This window comes from Ailuropoda melanoleuca, chromosome 13 (assembly GCF_002007445.2).
Source record: "Ailuropoda melanoleuca isolate Jingjing chromosome 13, ASM200744v2, whole genome shotgun sequence".
NCBI classification, from domain to species: Eukaryota; Metazoa; Chordata; class Mammalia; order Carnivora; family Ursidae; genus Ailuropoda; species Ailuropoda melanoleuca.
The window spans coordinates 25,774,973-25,788,828 of NC_048230.1; the positions used below are offsets into that span (position 1 = coordinate 25,774,973).

At 55.5% G+C, this 13,856-nt stretch overlaps 1 protein-coding gene across 3 annotated transcripts in view; it reads right to left on the minus strand.

The window, feature by feature from the left end:
* The window catches only part of ACLY (ATP citrate lyase), a 41,637-nt gene that overhangs the window by 24,323 nt on the left and 3,458 nt on the right, over positions 1 to 13,856 (minus strand). For 2 of the 3 annotated variants that reach the window (XM_034641856.1, XM_034641855.1), the window contains exons 3-13: positions 12,840 to 13,014; positions 11,362 to 11,484; positions 9,661 to 9,723; positions 9,000 to 9,190; positions 8,463 to 8,542; positions 6,504 to 6,634; positions 5,563 to 5,681; positions 4,382 to 4,518; positions 3,546 to 3,607; positions 2,188 to 2,305; positions 259 to 413 (exon numbers count right to left, since the gene is read on the minus strand). In XM_034641856.1, coding sequence (XP_034497747.1) covers positions 259 to 413; positions 2,188 to 2,305; positions 3,546 to 3,607; positions 4,382 to 4,518; positions 5,563 to 5,681; positions 6,504 to 6,634; positions 8,463 to 8,542; positions 9,000 to 9,190; positions 9,661 to 9,723; positions 11,362 to 11,484; positions 12,840 to 13,014 — 1,354 coding nt within the window. Of the gene's footprint in view, positions 1 to 258; positions 414 to 2,187; positions 2,306 to 3,545; positions 3,608 to 4,381; positions 4,519 to 5,562; positions 5,682 to 6,503; positions 6,635 to 8,462; positions 8,543 to 8,999; positions 9,191 to 9,660; positions 9,724 to 11,361; positions 11,485 to 12,839; positions 13,021 to 13,856 lie in introns of all 3 variants that reach the window. The other variant, XM_002922123.4, reaches the window with a different exon arrangement.

Below are 13,856 nucleotides of genomic sequence, written 5' to 3' on the forward strand. Positions count from 1 at the left end.
GTTGTGAGTTCAAGCCCCATGCTGGGCGTAGAGCTTACTTAAAAAACTAAAGTCATAAAAACCTCTGGTCTTTCCATTATACTACCTTGACTGGGCAGGAAAAAACTGGCAGCGATACAGAAACCACCCTGTCTTTCCCCAGTGCCCCCAGATGGTGAGGCTTAGAGCAGGGGCGCTGTGTTCTGGATGGGAGGGAGATATGAGGGGGAGCTAAGGATGACACGGCGTGCCCTAAGGTGGACGACGGGGTGCACCTACCGATGTACTCCCGCTGGCATTGAGGAGGAAGTTTGCAGTGTGAGCGGCTGTGGGTGGCTGGTTGGGGATGGGCCGGTGGCCCAGAGCCATGCCCACAATGGCCGTCATGTGAGTCTCAGTGCCAAAGACATGGATGGGGATCCCAGTGGTCTTCCCTGTGAGGGCAAGAAAAGAATCCATCATTCAAGTCTTCAAGTAACCACTCAAGTCTACATGACTCTGCAAAGGCCCCTGCCTGGCATCCAGTGCTTTTTTCTGCACAAGACCAATGATCCAGGACAGACCAACTACCCTATCTTCACCACCAAACAACTCTTTGCAAAGACCACCGGCTGATAAGAAGAGCCAGAAAGAGCTTTCCTGATACCCTGAAGCAGCCGCGAGCACAATTAGGGTCTGCGCTGTCCTGCTGACCACTGGACCCTGGCCCTTCAACCATCGACCTTGACATCTGCCTGGCCTGGCCTCTGTTCCTGAGCTCCCGGGCTCGCTTCCTCGGGGCTCTGGCCCTTCTCCTCCCTCTGTGCGGAGCCCTCCTGTCACTCGGCTCAGCCTAACTGTCGCCTCCCAAGGAAGGCCTTCCCTGACTTCCTCCCTCCCCTCCTCTCCCTGCCTTACGCATGCCCATCGGACAGCAACTTCTTTTAGTAACCATTGACTTATTTAATGTCTCTGAGTTTAACGATGATGAACATTCACTGTGCTGTCCCCACGGCAGGAACTCAGTTGCAGTGAAAATGTAGGTGGGTTACTGTTTGCCAAATCCACCGGATTTGGGAACATGGGAGAATGAAAAGCTTCTGCCCTTCCAATCAAAGGGCACGGCACGTGCCCTGAGCAAGAGCATCTTGTCACCCCTCTTGACACTTTGCTCGAACCCCTGCCCCACACATAACTGCTCTTGGCAATGGGGGCTGCACTAAAGACCAAAGCTGCTGGTGACCAAGTTCATGTGTCTCAGGTTCCATGAGGTCGACTTAGGGAGACACACTCTTAGTCCAGACAGAAGAGGTCCTCAACTTCTGGAAAGCTCTAAATGTGTGTCTCATGAACCTGCCTGAGACACTCAAAATGCAGAACAGAGAAAGGAGCCAAAACAGATGCCCCCACCCTCTTGCCCCTCATCTCAGCCAGGGACAATGCTCTCCTGTCCTATTACCCGCCCTTCCTCTCCTCTCCCCCACAGGAGGTCTCCACCCTCCCGCCTCTGAACCTGCTGTCCCTCTGGCAGCCAGACAACCCTTCCAGCCCGAAGTCAAGGTGTGCCCCTCCCTCAAAGTCTTCCACAGACTGCCCGCCCTGAGGCATGGCCAAGTGCTCCCGGCACCTGGACCAGCTCCACATGGCTCCCGCCACCTCCCTGCCTTGACTGCCAACACCCAGCCCTGCCCACTGGTCCCCACGCAGCAGCACGCTCCCATTCAGGGCCTTTGAACTTGCCCTACCCTCCACAGTCACCACTGAGCCGCTCCCTCCTCTCCTCCAGCTCACTGCTCAAATGTCACCTTTTCAGTGAAGCATTCTTGGATCACCCCATTAAAACTGGCCCAGCCCCTCCCACATATGCTACCCCTTTCTTCGGCTTTGCTTGCTTTCACGGCACCTCATGCTAGCTGACACGACAGCCCATGTTCTCAAGAGCACAAGGGCTTGCTGTCACGTGCACAGCTGTCACCGCGGAGCTCGGCACAGAACGGGTGTTCCACAAATATTTGTTCAACGAATAGCTGAATGGCAATGCTTTATGAACCGTTCTGAAGTTTAGGCCCTGCATCACAGGAGCACAGCGAGTGGAAGCTGAAGCAAGCCGCAATCCAGAAAGGGGGATGCGTGAGCACGCAAGTGTCTGCAGACTGACCTGCTTCTAGGACACCCGAGGAGGCAGGCTGCCACAAATTGGCGGGCAGAGAAAAGGTCCCCCCATCTTACCGACTTCTCCCATCACCCGCAAGCCCTCCTGATAGTTGGGGCCACCTCTTCGGACAAAGATGGTGACCTCATGCTCCTTCAGGGGGCCCTGGTAATCTCGAATTGCTCTCACGATGCCCTGGAAGCATGAAGGGCCGACAGACATGTGACTAAAAATCAGGCAGTGCTAAGTCAATTATTCTTCATCAGGATAAACACACCAGGGTGTAGGTCACGAGGGCTGCTTCCCATGAAGAAGCATGGCGGGCCCCGGGCGTCAGGATTTCATGCATGTGGACTAGACTACCCACCAGCAACCGAAAGGCCTAGCACTCGCGGGCACTCGTGCTGTTGCTGAGGGAGACACCCCTCAATGTGCGGGGGGCTGGCTCCTGCCACCCTTGTTATCTCTTACTGCAGTCTGGGGGGACATCGAGGCCAGGGTCCTATGCAAGAGTTCTCAGAGCTATCAGGACATGATCCACTTCAACATCCAAGTCCTACTGAAACCCCTTCCAGCAATTTCGGGGATCAGCCCTTGCAATGAGTATCAACTCTGGAAATAATTTGGGAGAACGCACAGGTGTGTACGAGTTCCGTCTCTCCAGACAGGAGGCTAGTTTCCAGAGTCCTGAGGGTGATGTCTCTCACCCAAGGCATTCCGCCTGAGGCTCCACACCCAGGTCCTGCCCCAGACCTGAGCACCCGACCAACACCAGTGCTTTCCTACAGGGCTGCTCTGAAATGAGTATAAAGCTGTCAAGATTCACCTGCATCAGATCCGTCTGTGGAATCAAGATCAATTAAGGGAAGCCTGTTTTAGGCAAGACTGACAAGGCCTGGGCCCCCACTTCTTCAGAGATCACCTTCCAGGCTGACATTATACTTATTCATTATTCTCAAAACTTAGACACAACTACCAGGTGGGACACATTCTTCGGAACAGCCTCACTGAGCACTGGACAGTACAGAGCAAGGCGTGGCCTCCTGAGGCGGCTGCTCAGAAGGGGACGACGACTCTCGAGCCACGTTAGTGCTGTTGTCCTTCCTGACCAGCAGTCATACTCTGAACTGTGTGCCCACGCCCCTGACCTGTGCACAGGGACCCAGGCTGACAGGCCCCCGCTGGGCTTTGGCTGGATAAACAAGAGCCCCTGATCATCGAACCATTTTCCTCATTCTGACCTTTTGGAGAAGACCCGGATCTATCCCAGTGTCTTCTGCGTCCCCAACAGGGGACCCCGGGACAAGAGCCCCTACTGAGCTGGGTAAGTCATGAGAACCTGCTTCTGCCTCAAACCTTGCTTACGGAAACCTCCCTTCTTGGCTTCCCCCAAATCCACTTTCCCCAGAAACTGCACGGTCCCGTGGCTGGTTACCTTGAACGTGGCGGCCACATTGGTGAAATTTGCGATGCTGCCTCCGATGATGAGGATCTTGCCTGTGTTTGGAGTAGACCGGTTATTAGAAAGGTAGACTAGAACATACCAGAAATCCAACGGAGAGAGTTCTCTCCTCTCTAAGCAAAGGTCCCCCAAGCGTTAGGAGGTATCAGTGCAGAGGCTGGGTGGGGCGGGGAGCAGGCTGGCCTCCCCTGACGTCCGTTCAATCTTAACCAACTCAGCTCTCCGTCACCTGTGCCGCTGAGCAGGTGGTTAATCCAAACCCACCAAACTGCTACATCGTTCCTGGCTGGCGCTCAGAAACCCAGTTTGGTTTCTGGATACCCCGGTAGGAATCTCTTCTGGCTCAAGGGCAGGGGAACTGGCACACATAATCCACAAACCCTGGAGAGGTGGTAAAGGGAAGCTGGGGATCCCACAGCCCAGACAGTACACTCAGAAGCGGGCCACTGAGATCTGAGTTTATAGCAGTCAGAGCGCACAGCTACCTCCTCCCTCGCACCTACTCAGAGGGCTTGATGTACACATCACCTCCTTGCCTCCCCAGAGCTCCCCCGTCATGTACACATCACCTCCTTGCCTCCCCAGAGCTCCCCCGTCATGTACACATCACCTCCTTGCCTCCCCGGAGCTCCCCCGTCCGATAGAGGCCACGCCACCCATTGTATAGTTGGAGAAACAGAGATCCAGAAGCTAGATGACTAACCCCAGGCTGCAAAGGACCAGGACCACCACCTCAGTGTGTCCTAGCCCAAAGCTGCTCCCCCTGCAGCACAAGGGGCCGTCCCGGGGAAGGAGCATGGGTGTCTCACCATCTGGGTGCTTCTCCCGGGTCATGAGGGAGAGGATCGTCTTGGCGTAGTCATAGGTCTGCTGCTCGCTGGGGGCGCCCGAGTACTCCCCATAGTTTGCCAGTTCGTTGACACCCCCTAAGTCACAGATGGTGTCACTGCCGGGAGACACAGAAGTCAGTGCTGGCTCTGACTCTAGTGGCAGAGGGTGGCAGCCTGGTGCCGAGGACACGCAGATGCCCCCAGAGCCCTGTAGTCAGCCTACGGGACTGACCCCTTGGGCCTCAGACCCTCCAGGTCCACAAAAGTCACACTAGGAGGTTAACTGCACTGCACCAGGCTCTGCCAGCCCCAGGCCATCGCGGGGCTCCGGACTGACACTGGTAAGTAAAGGGAATAAGGAGGGCTTCCAGACACAAAGAAAAACCACGCATTCCAGGAGTCCCTGCCAGGCTGCCCAATGCAGAAGTGAAATGGTTGCAGCCAGACGAGGGCCAAGCCAGGCACAGAAGGGAACGTGGCAGATTACTGCCTGGAAACAAGCAGATGCCTACTGTGCTTTAAGTGAAAAACCACCAATTATCGCATGGAGTATGGAATATGAGCCCAATATTCCTATAAAGTGTGAAAGTGTGAAGACTTATACAGGCATTAAAACAGCTGGAAGGAGGGGGGCACCTGGGTGGCACAGCGGTTAAGCGTCTACCTTCGGCTCAGGGCATGATCCTGGCGCTCTGGGATCGAGCCCCACCCACATCAGGTTCTTCTGCTATGAGCCTGTTTCTTCCTCTCCCACTCCCCCTGCTTGTGTTCCCTCTCTAGCTGGCTGTCTCTATCTCTGTCAAATAAATAAAAAATCTTAAAAAAAAAAAAAACAGCTGGAAGGAGGAAAGGAGGGGTGGAGAAACAGCCAGCCAAGGTTCACTCTTAGGTTCTTCTCCGTATTTACGGTACCTCTGCCTGAAGAGTGTATCGTTAACTATAAAGATTAAACTAATAAAAGTAACCTCCTTCGGAAGCGAACAAGAAAGCTGCAGAAGACAGTGTACAGGGCAGGCTTTTGCCAGAGCCTCTGCTCTGCACCAAGGGGAGAAAATGAAGAGCCCCACCCCCACTCCGAGGTGAAGCCATCTGATCCAGACCACGCACACATGGACTCCAAGCAGACCTCGTCATCATCCCTTCAGCAGCCCCTCCGTCACCTGTACACAACCGAGGCACCACCTCCGGCCACCATGGTCCAGATCCTCCCCTTGGGGTTCAGCAAGGTCAGCTTCAGGCTCGCCCCACTTTTGGCATCCAGGTCTGCAATGTAAGCTTCCTAGGGACCAGACAACAACAGGTGGGTCCTGGGGGTACCCCCTTCACTGGGTCCCAGCTCCCAGGACCCTACCCCTTTCCCTGGAGATACATGAAGAGGTCCTGAAGTCTTACTAGGGTCAGGGAGAGGAGCGGTGCAGGGTCCTACGTGCCTGGGACAAAAACATGACGACGTCCTCAAGTACCAAAACCAACCACCCGTGGCTGCAGTCACTGCCTGGGGGCAAACCTCCCAACTCCTTTGTCTCTGACCTCAAGTCCCTGGCCCTCCGCCCAAGTCCCAGGCCCTCCGCCCAAGTCCCAAGCCTCACTAGGTCACCCTGCTACTACCACAGCCCCCCACTCCCAACATCTGCCTGCCTGGCTCATCACAAGCCCCTCCACCTGCAGGCCCCATCCGTTCTCCCAGCCCAGCCTCTTCCCCTGGCCTGGGTTATGACTCACAGGCCTGATCCTGCTGTGAGCACCTCTCAAGAGGATGGGGTGGGAAAGAGCAATTAAAATTCTCAGCAAGTGGCCAAGAGAACTACCTTCCTCTGGCAGGATTAAAAAGAGCCACTCGGAATTATCAACAAATCAAGTTAAGAGCCCAGGGAGGTTGATTGAGAGAGGAGTCTGAAAGGATTTCTGGCTGGGATTCAGAGGCCTGGCTGACTCCCACCCCCACCTCCTCTGGGGTTTTAAGAAAATTAAATGGTTCTCAACCTTCCTTTCCTGCCAAATATACACCCCACGGGGCGGGGGGGTGCCGATGCTCCTCTGAGATCAGTCCCCCTCTCCCAGGTCCCCCTCACCCTCCATTTCTAACCCTGAGCAGCCTTACCTCTGGGTAAGCCTCCCGTCCGAAGGGAGGAGGGAACTCTATATCACCCCACTTCACTTTGCAGATGTAGTCGGCTGTGGCATCTATCTTGGCCGCCAAGTCAAGGACATAGACGCCATCTTTGGTCACAACTGCAAGAAAAGCAGAGGCAATCAGATGCAGGCCCCAGGCAGAGGCAACCACCGACCTCCAAACCCCTCCACAGGCTTCCCCACCCACCACCCACCCACCCCAGGGTCCCACCCAGACTCTATAACTGCCCAGCTCCACAAAAAACCAGATGGCCCTTCCACACAACTTTCACCCCATTAAAAGAAAAATAAATTATTTAAGACCACTCCCCCCAATCTATGACCTATAGGTAATGTGGCAGCAAAGTCTGTTTAGTTGCCATGACAATTTTTTAAGTTTATTTAGTTAGTTAGTTATTGGAGGAGGGCATGCAAGTCGGGGGAGGAGAAGGAGAAGGAAAGAAGCAGACTCCCTGCTGAGCATAGAGCCCCTCATCCCCCGACCTATGAGCTCACGACCTGAGCAGAAGTCAGGAGCTGGATGCTTAACCGACTGAGCCACCCAGGTGCCACTGCGCCACTACATTTTTTTTTTTTTTTTAAGCAGGATAGAGCAATCCTTTATTTTTAGACACGTTCACAAAGAGGTTTTCAGTAACTCAACTTTCCAGCGAAGAGAGCATGAGCATCGGCCTCTAGCCATCAGCAGCTGCTCTGCTCAGGGCCTAGGATCCCCCTTGCCCAAGTGGTGAGGTGGAGGAGCGAACCCCCCTCCCTTTATTAGTTCATCCCTCTGCCTCCTGACGTCACCCAGATGTTCCATCGCTTTCTACCGAAGCAGACGTTCTATGAAATCATCCACTTCCACCTTGCTCTCTTTCTCGGCACGGGTACCACCGATTCCAGGCGCCCATTCTATCCACTCTTTTTCGAAAACATGACATCGACCTGGAATCTTGTGAGGCTGCTCAGCACCTTGGACTGTCATCCAACCATCTAAGTTAAGGCCCAGGCTTTTCTGCAGAAAGGCACGGCATTGTGCCGCCACATCCTTGTCTCCTCGCTGGCCGCCGCTACTGGATGATCTCACCATGGCAGTTTCTAAACTTTTTTTTAAATGCTACATTCCATGGCTTTGATCTAACCATTCACCCTTCCACAGCCTTGCCCTTAAAACAAGAAGTGTTAAGCTACAGGCTGCCATCGGAAGACCCCCCCACCAGGTGTATACATGTGGGCTTCCTGAGGTCAGCAAGGGGAAGCCTTAAGTGTCTGGGGGAGTGAGAAGCCACGGGGTGCACTGGGCCCCCAGCCAGGATTCATTCACTGCCAACTAACTGGACATCCACCTTCCCTTTACCCCAGGGCCATTAGCTAATGAAGTTAGCACAGACCCATCTGGTTCATTAGAGGGGCTGCATCCCCAGCTGGAACCTGGAATTGGACTTTGCCCTGAGCAGCCCTGGCCAGAGCTAGTTCATATCACCCTCCCCCCTCACAGCCTGAGAGGCTTGTACCAATGTCTTCCCAGCGTTGGGGCTCAATGATTGCCCAACTCCTGGGTGAGGGCTTGCTCCAGGGGCACTGGGAAGAATGAAGGGCCTGAGCGGTCACATCGGTGCAGAGGCAGCCTGGATCCTGGCAGCACAGCTTAACCCACAGGCAGCCACTAACCAGAAAGTCAGGTCAAAATCGGGTCTTCCCCATCACAGAACAAATTAAAACCAAAGAAAGCTGGAGTTGGTTTAAAAGAGGAATAACCATTGTCTTCTGAGAGCTCAGAAACAGGAGACTGCAGTCCGAGAGCCCAGACACCCCTCTGCAAACATACAACTGTCTGTACCGCCCTCTGTGAATGGTGTTCCGAAGGCCAAGGCCAGGGTTACCACAGCACTGGGACCCTGTTATAACTGCCCCTTGCCCAGGCCCCCCCAGCACAGCCAGTTACCAAGGGGGTTGATCTCGAGGTAGGTGAAGTACAGATCCTCATAGAAATCGAAGAGGCCGGAGATAAAACTGGCCAGAATCCTAGAGGGGGTGGGGGAGAGGGACGGTCAATCCTCAGGGAGCCAGTAGGGCGCGGGCTCAGCAGCACCCCCCAAACACCCCCTCCCCACAGCAATCTCTCACTGCCACGGACAGCTCCACTTCCCAACCTCTCGCCTTCCTCTGTGAACCCTGCTCCCTGGACATCACTCTTCAGCCACTGAGGCGGAAAGGAGCTGTCAGGCATGAAGCTGGAGGCGGTGGTGCCAGACAGACAGGGGCAACGAGGTGAGGGACGCTGATGGCATATTTCAGTCTGAGCCGGCCTCCTGTCCGCCCCCAGCTCCCCTCCCTGGGACAGGGAAGGACTGTGCCTACCCTTCCACCCAGATGTGGGGGCGGGGCAGTGCGGATGCCCACACAGGGAAGACTGTGCCCAAAGCTGTCAGCCTTCCCTACTCCCCCGCTGCCACCTGCTTGGCCCTCCCTCTCACTCAACTCTTTCTTGTCTCCAGGAGCGTGGACCAACAGGTGTTTCTTGATGTCCTCAGGATTCAGTTTCTTGTCCACGCCAACAAGCAGTTTCTGGGCTTTGGCGTCCACGTCGCCCACATCCACCCCACCTTCATGGTGGAACAGGACATAGTCCCCTTCTCGGGTAGCATAGATGCAGACATAGAACTCCTCCGCCTTGAAGGGGAAGACAGTACCACGTGGGGTGAGGGCACTGAACTGGCGAGCCCAACCCCTGTGGTCTCATTTCTAAAACCCTAGTAGAGAACACTCACCAGGGGAGGCCTGTCCCACCATCTTCCCCTCGGGGATAAGAGGAGAGAAGAGGCCACTGCCTAGCTGGTTGACAGTCCAGCCTCAGCCACGGTGACCTGATCTGGGGGAAGGTGCCTGCCTTCAAGTTTTTCTCACCCCAGCCTTGGGAGAGGTCCCCTCTGCCACCAGCCCCGATTTCTCCCTGCTACAGACTAAGTCTTTTCCTTCATCTCTGGACTCCCTGCTCCATGGCACCCTCAGACCCTCCCTGCGGCTTCAGAGACTGGTCCCTCTGACTTTCCTCCAGCAGCTTGCTTTCTTCCTTTAGCACTTTAGGGTCGACAAACACAAAGGGAGGGAGAAGACCCAGCCCGGAGCCACTTCACACATACCTGACTGTGGGGGACGAAGGGTTCAATCAGAAAATTCTTGAGGAAGCCTCTGGCCTTGCCCACCTATAGGGATGGAGGAAGCTAAAGTTTAGAGGGACAGCATGCCTTGTTCCCCAAAGCAGGAGGATGGCTCCCTCCACGGAGGTGGGGCCCAAATACTTCTGCCACAACGTCTGACAGAGACAGATTTCCCAGAAACCAAGGCAATGCGGTCACAGTCCCCTAAGCTACCAAAGTCTCCATGAGATCCCCTCTTCCGTCCACTGCCCTCGCGCCGGCCGCACTTGGAAGTGTTCGGACCTCACACGTTCTTGTTCTGCCTCCCCTGGAGGGTGACAGATGAGCTGGGCTGCCCGCTCCACCCCAGCCCCCAAAGCACAGACAGCAGGAGTCATCTCCCTCCTGCCGTCAGTCGCACAAATTAAAGAGCCCAGACAAATCAAGGCTCTCCATCGCAGAGTTCACACAGAGAGACCCAGCCCAAGGATGCAAGTCCAGGCTCAGGGAATTAGCAGGGATGGGGGGAAGTGAGAGCTTGACGGGGAGAACTTCGCGCACACCTTCCTGGCTGAGGACAACAGGCCTGCAGAGCTAATCAGTTTGAGTGTGTCCCTGGCGGCCACTGAGGCGAGACAGCCCTCATCCCAGTGTGTCCCAAAGCCCCTGCCAACCCGCATGCGTCACTGCTGAGTCAGGGACCAGACAGTGATCCATCAGAGGTAATGAGGCGCTCCTGCTGGCGCTGACATCCCCCTCCCAACAGCCAGCCGCGGGGAAGGGCGCATGAGGACCTCCCTGTGAATACCACTCAGCCCCCAACCCTGCCGTCCTCTCCCCGAAGGCCAAAGGCCCATCCAGATCCCTCCGGCCCCAGGTCCATGTGCGACTTTGAGAAGCCCTCTTTACTCCGACAGCCAGAAACTAGGAAATTACCACAAAGAACGGATTTGATAAAGCCCAGTAGGAGAGGAAGACGGCCCCGTCACCACCCTCGTCCTACCTCCGGGACTGCCAAGGAAGAGGACAGCTCACCCCTGGTCACAGTCCCCCAAGACGGGAGAGCAAAACCACCCTGGTCTCAGGGACACCTCAGCCCCCTCCCCTTCTCCTGTTCCCCAGCCCCTTCTAGCAGCGAGAAGGAGAATTGCAGTTTTCTCTCTGAGCCTCTCCTAACCTTCCCAAACCATATCTCACTTTAGCTCTCATCTCCAGAGCGGACATTAATCACCAAGCTGGGAGAAGCCAAGAACCGAATTTACTCTTCAGTATTAACAGTCTCATCCAAGGCTCTTTGCCCAATAATGTCTCTGCCTAACCGAGTCTGCGTCTCCTGTCTTGAACTTCTTCTTACCCACTCTCTTATGTATACACGTCACAAGCGGCCGTGCTCTTTGTGGAAACTGAAAAGAACGGAATTACCAGAACGGCCCTCAGAGACCCATCTCCGCACTTGCCTTTAAAGAAACAGACCATGTCCACCCAGCCATGAACTGTTCTGGGGTGACTTTTGCAGCCCACCTTGCCATTCCCTGATGGCAGAGCTGGGAATGAGCACCATGCTTGGCCCCGCTGCTCAAGTCAGCTTTGCAGGACCCTCGGCCTCCCCAGGCTGCAGTGTGGTTGGCTGCGGGCTGACCCTCAGGGCTGCTGGTCTGCTTCTGTTACCACAGCGCCTCCACCCCGACCTGTCCCTGTACTCACGGTGGCCTCCTGTCCCAGCCGTGGTTTCAGCCAGGACTTAACGCCTTCCAGAGTGAGGTTGACTCCCACGAGGCCTAGCTTTCCACGCCGTTTGATCAGCTGGTCTGGCTTGACCACCAAGCTCTGGAATGAGAGGAGTTTGTACTTAGAGCAAGGAAAGAAAGAGGAGACTCGAAGGCTATAGTTCGGGGACCCAAAGCACAGGAGAGACTGCATGGCTTCCAATCCACCCATCCATTCTTCACGGTCAACTCCTGGAAGCTTCCCTCACCTATCCCAGCCTACACCTTTCTTTTGACAACCAGGAGTCTAGAGCCATCCATGCCCAGGATAGGGCCTGGCACAGAGTAGGTGCTCACCAAATACCCGCTCAATGAGCGATTCCCTACACTCCCTACGGGCTCTCTTAGCTTCACTGAACCACGAACTCCTCAGAATATGGACCAGCACCTGTGCTCCAAAAGGAGGAGCAGAGAGACAGAGCCCTGGGGTGACAAAGGACCTTAGAGATCTGGTCGATCCCATCCCGGTGCTCGATCCTGCCTATAAGCCCAGCAGGCAGCCCCTAAGCTCTGCTCACACACGGCCGGCCAGGAAAGGCACCTCCTCCTGAGGCAGCGGGAGGGAACGTGCACCCCGGAAGCCGCCATGGGTCCTGGTCCTGCTCTCCGGGCCCTGCCTGGGAAGTCTGCCCTTCCCAACAATGGCCCTGCAGGGAACCGGACAGAGGAGCCTTGACTCCAGGCTAGCCGCCCAAGGCTATCGGCCACTCTACACACAGTCCCCGGCATACTCCCTCGCGGACCTGACACAATCCTGCTCTGCTCCCCCTCGGGGGAGGGGGGCACACACGTACTTTTACTGAGCGTCGACCAAGTGCCAGGTGGCCCACTAAATGCTTTCCAGACATTACTGCTAATTCTTTTTTTTTTTAAAGATTTATTTATTTGACAGAGATAGAGACAGCCAGCGAGAGAGGGAACACAAGCACGGGGAGTGGGAGAGGAAGAAGCAGGCTCATAGCAGAGGAGCCTGATGTGGGGCTCGATCCCATAACGCCGGGATCATGCCCTGAGCCGAAGGCAGACGCTTAACCGCTGTGCCACCCAGGCGCCCCAGAGACATTACTGCTAGTTCTTACAGCTCGCAGGGTGAGTGTCCTGCCCATCTGACAGATGGGGAACCTGACACTCAAGAAAGGTAAAACAGCTTGCTCCAGGCCATATGGTTAATCAACAGAGAGCTTCGATCTGGACTCCAGTTTGTCTGGTTCCAAGCCCATGCACTGTCCCCTGCCAGGGCACCTCGACATGTGGGACCCACAGAAGAATACAAAACCCCGCTCAGCCCACTGCCTGCTGCCCATGGATGGGGGCAGTCTGCCATCACGTGACCCGTTGTGCCATCTCCACCAAACTGATCCTTTCTCTTCCTCTGACCCTGGGCCTGGAAGAAGGGCCCGGGCAGGGCGTGCTCACCTGGCTGAGCAGCCAAGGGTGGTCCTGCAGCAGGCGGGCCCAGTCTGTGTCAGGGGTGACCCGGGCATACTTGAACCGGTTCTGGATGGCCGAGGTGGTGCAGATGTATTTGTAAAGGAGTTCTTTGCCGGTCTGCTCCGAAATCGCCTTGGCCGACATAGCTGCTGAGGGAATGCTCTACCTGTTGGGGGAACAGGAGCTGGTGGGAAGGGGCAGAGGAAACAGACCTGTGTCCAACTGCCCCCAGACAATAAAACCAGATCTCCGTGCTCCTCAAGAGAGGGAAAGAGGACTGGCCCAGCGGGAGGGAAGGCAGGGAGATCTCAATGAGCGCTTCTGACAGCAGGGAAGGGGGACTGGGAAATGATGGGAGAAAACCAAAGGTGGCATTTCCCCCGGGAATCTTGGCCTCAACCCTGTGTCTGCTTCTCCTCAGCAAACCAGCTCACATTTGTCTTGGAGCTAAAGGCAGCTGGACAGGGAGACAGAAATACCAGTGGTGTGACCCAAACCCGAGCACTGGTCCTACCCAAGGTCCCACACAGACACCCCTACAGGTTTCATCTCCCCCACACCCAGACTCACCCACTTCACACACTTACAGTCACCACCAGGCTGAGGGCCAGGCGGGTGAGTTTACTTAACCCCAGGCAGGATCAAGCCTCCGAGGAGCCAAGAGGAAGCATCATCTCAGAGTTCATTTCTTGCAGGACATTAGACTCCCACCCCTGAGTTCACAGCAGACGCAGGGCAGGGGAACAGTGACCTTCAGTGCATCCCACCCGCCCCACTGAGTCACCCAGCTGCTGATTTAGAGCAAAACATTGGCCTCTCGAGGGACCGCCCTGTACTGGTCACTTCTAACTGAGCCAGAGCTGGGGGAGGGGGCAGAAGTCATCCTCTGTCACATGTACCGAGATGCTCATCTTCTATGAACCCTGTGAGGTACACTGAAATACACCTATTTCTTAGATGAGGAATAGAAGCTCAGAGGAATTAAGGTAACTTGCCCAAAAA